Raw genomic sequence first — 2,763 nt, 5'->3', positions numbered from 1 at the left:
ATGCTGCACTGAAAATAGTAATTACAAGCTAATGCCTTGAAGACTTCAGTCGAAACTGTTGAAGTAGTCCTAGTGAGAAATGGTAGAAGATTAAACAGTGGTATTTAGTAGTGTTTAAACAAGATGGATATAGAAAGGAAGGCGAGATATTTACCTTAAAGAAGGCTTAAGATTGAATAGAAAGCAAATAGTGAGAAAAGAAAGAAGGTGAAAATAATATTTTAAAAATTGTAAATCACTAAAAAGAGAAGAACAGTTTAATAAAACTTAGCATGTATTTATTGCTTGTATCTAGAGTATTTTTAATTTTGTACTAGCCAAAAGGAAAAGAAATGAGTTACATTTTTAAGAAAAGAAAATCCAGATTTTTCCAGTAAAAATATTTATATTCTCTATAATAATTTTATTTTTAGTATTTCCAGTAGCATCATCACCAACACATTTAAACTGATTTGTAATAAACATTTTCTTTCAACAAAAGGTGGTAGCATGTTGATGATGGCCAGTATATTTGAATCAAGTTCAGAGGGCCTGACAAAGCTCTAGGCAATGTCCCAAAAATGTAGTGCCAAGCATAAAGTTACTTGCGTTTTCAGGAGACTCTGTGATAAAAGTTTAAAGGATACTATCTTAATTCAGGTAACAAACCAATGGCAGACACAAGTTATTTTTGGTAAAGAGATAATATTCTATGAGCAGTAGAGTATTCAAAGATATGTTGACTTGATTATCGCAATGTTGATCATTCCACCTCTACCGTTTGGCAACTTGTACCGTGTGTCAGTTCTTGTGCATGCATGCAAAATTATTTGATGCATGGAGGGGATGTGAAGCCAGTTACATTGCCTCTTCTTTAGAATATTGACAGTTATCATGAATTTATCAGTAGCAGATTATGGGAATTTTAAAATATTTTCATGGATTTTTCCCCTTTTTCAATCGCTTCTTATTTGAAAGTAAACTGCTACCCATAGTTATACCACAGTTCATTAGTAGCAAAGAGTAGAAGGAGATTCCTTACCCATTCAAGTTCTAAGTAAGCTCGCCAAAGCCCAGTTGCACACAAAATATATAACACCTAACTGTATGCACTAGAATTGGGGAGTTTCTATTATATATGGCCATTCTTCCCCATTAAAATTTGATTAAATGTCTGATTTCTTTGGGTGAAATTTAATGTCATTTATGAGAAAGGGATCAATCATTTGCCCTCCTCCTTTGTGATTCTGCCAACTCTGCAAACAATTTTAGCTTAGTCGGGCAACTTTTATCCTTAAAGAACTAATGACATGGTCTCGAATTTTCTTGGTCCTAATACCATAAACAATGGGGTTAAGAAAGGGTGGTACCAGAAGGTACATATTGGCAATGAAAATATGAATTTGGGGAGCCACATTGTGGCCAAAGCGGTGGGTCAGGAAGGTAAAGACAGCCGTGGAATAGAAAACAAGGATGACACAGACATGGGAACCACACGTGCCTAGAGCTTTAAGACTTGCTTCCCGTGATGGAAGATGAAAGACTGCTCTGAGGATTAGAACATAGGAGACAGTAATAAAAAAGCCATCACAGGTCCCAATAATAGAGGCCACACTGAGGCTGTAGTGCTTGGTGGTCCCTGTGTTCACACACGCCAGTTTAACCACGGCCATGAACTCACAATAAGTGTGTGCAATGATTCGAGTTCTGCAGTAGGGCAGTTGTTTGAGCAGGATGGGATGTGGAAAAAAGAAGACCACTCCCCTGAGTACCACAGCAGCTCCAATTTTGGCAATGCGACTGTGTGTGAGAATGGTGGCATGGTGCAGTGGGTCACAGATGGCCACATAGCGGTCAATGGCCATGGCCAGGAAGAAGCCCGATTCCATGGCAGTAAAGCTGTGGATGAAGTACATTTGGGCCAAGCAAGCATTAATGGTGATATCACGGGCTCTGAGCCAGAAGAGACAGAGCATGCGGGGCAGTGTGGATGTGGAGAGGACCAGGTCAGTGACTGACAGCATGCACAGAAACAGGAACATAGGCTGGTGGAGGCTTCGCTCTGCCTTCACCACTGCCAGGATGGTCACATTCCCCACTAAGGCCACCATGTACATGGAGCAGAAGGGAATCCCAATCCAGGCATGCAGGTGCTCTAGTCCTGGGATGCCCATCAGCAAGAAGGTGTTTGGAGATATTTGGGATTTGTTGGTTGGTCCCATGGTGCCGCTGCTTCTGTCTTTGCAGTTGGATTTCTCTATTTTAAGGCAAATGTTTTCTGCCAAGGTCATTACAACCAAATCTGAAAACAAATGAAAAACTAATCTGAAGATACAAAAATATCACACTGAAATACTTTCAAGTTTGTATTTTAGAATGAAAAATACTGTGACACAAAGCAAAAACTATATAGCCAGATAGAAAGTAGTAATTGTAAATTGTCATGAATCTCATGAAACTTTTAAAAGAAAAAAAAAAGTCGTTAGCAATCAATGTACAATAAAAATTTTATGCCAGTTTTTGAATTTACTATTTGATTTAATCATAGGACAAATGAGCTTTTGATAGCAACATCAGATTTTACAAATGGAAAAAATCCTATAATTAAACTATCCCAAATTCCTGCTTAACATTATCCTAAAATACAATTCTCTAGCTGATGTCTGAGTGCTGCCAGGTATGGTTGTTCATTTCTTAGACAGTTCATTACATGTTTTGTTTTCCTAGCACTGTCACAGAACCTATCCCTAGGATCTTTGAGGCAATATTGGCCCTTTCCTCTGG

General features: G+C 38.3%; 1 protein-coding gene across 1 annotated transcript; it reads right to left on the bottom strand.

Moving 5' to 3' along the window:
- Positions 1 to 1,247: 1,247 nt before the first annotated feature.
- On the bottom strand, positions 1,248 to 2,201 carry LOC100456055 (olfactory receptor 52K1-like). Its single transcript, XM_002822163.2, has one exon. It carries the CDS (start codon positions 2,199 to 2,201, stop codon positions 1,248 to 1,250), a length of 954 nt encoding a protein of 317 aa, XP_002822209.2.
- Positions 2,202 to 2,763: the final 562 nt, after the last annotated feature.

Source organism: Pongo abelii, chromosome 9 (genome assembly GCF_028885655.2).
Source record: "Pongo abelii isolate AG06213 chromosome 9, NHGRI_mPonAbe1-v2.0_pri, whole genome shotgun sequence".
Lineage (NCBI taxonomy): Eukaryota > Metazoa > Chordata > Mammalia > Primates > Hominidae > Pongo > Pongo abelii.
The sequence above is the reverse complement of the archived record's forward strand: the minus strand, read 5'-3'. Positions and strand labels throughout refer to the sequence as shown.

Coding starts and splice junctions, on each gene's coding strand:
- LOC100456055 (XM_002822163.2), bottom strand. CDS start 2,201: ATGGGACCAACCAACAAATCCCAAATATCTCCAAACACCTTCTTGCTG.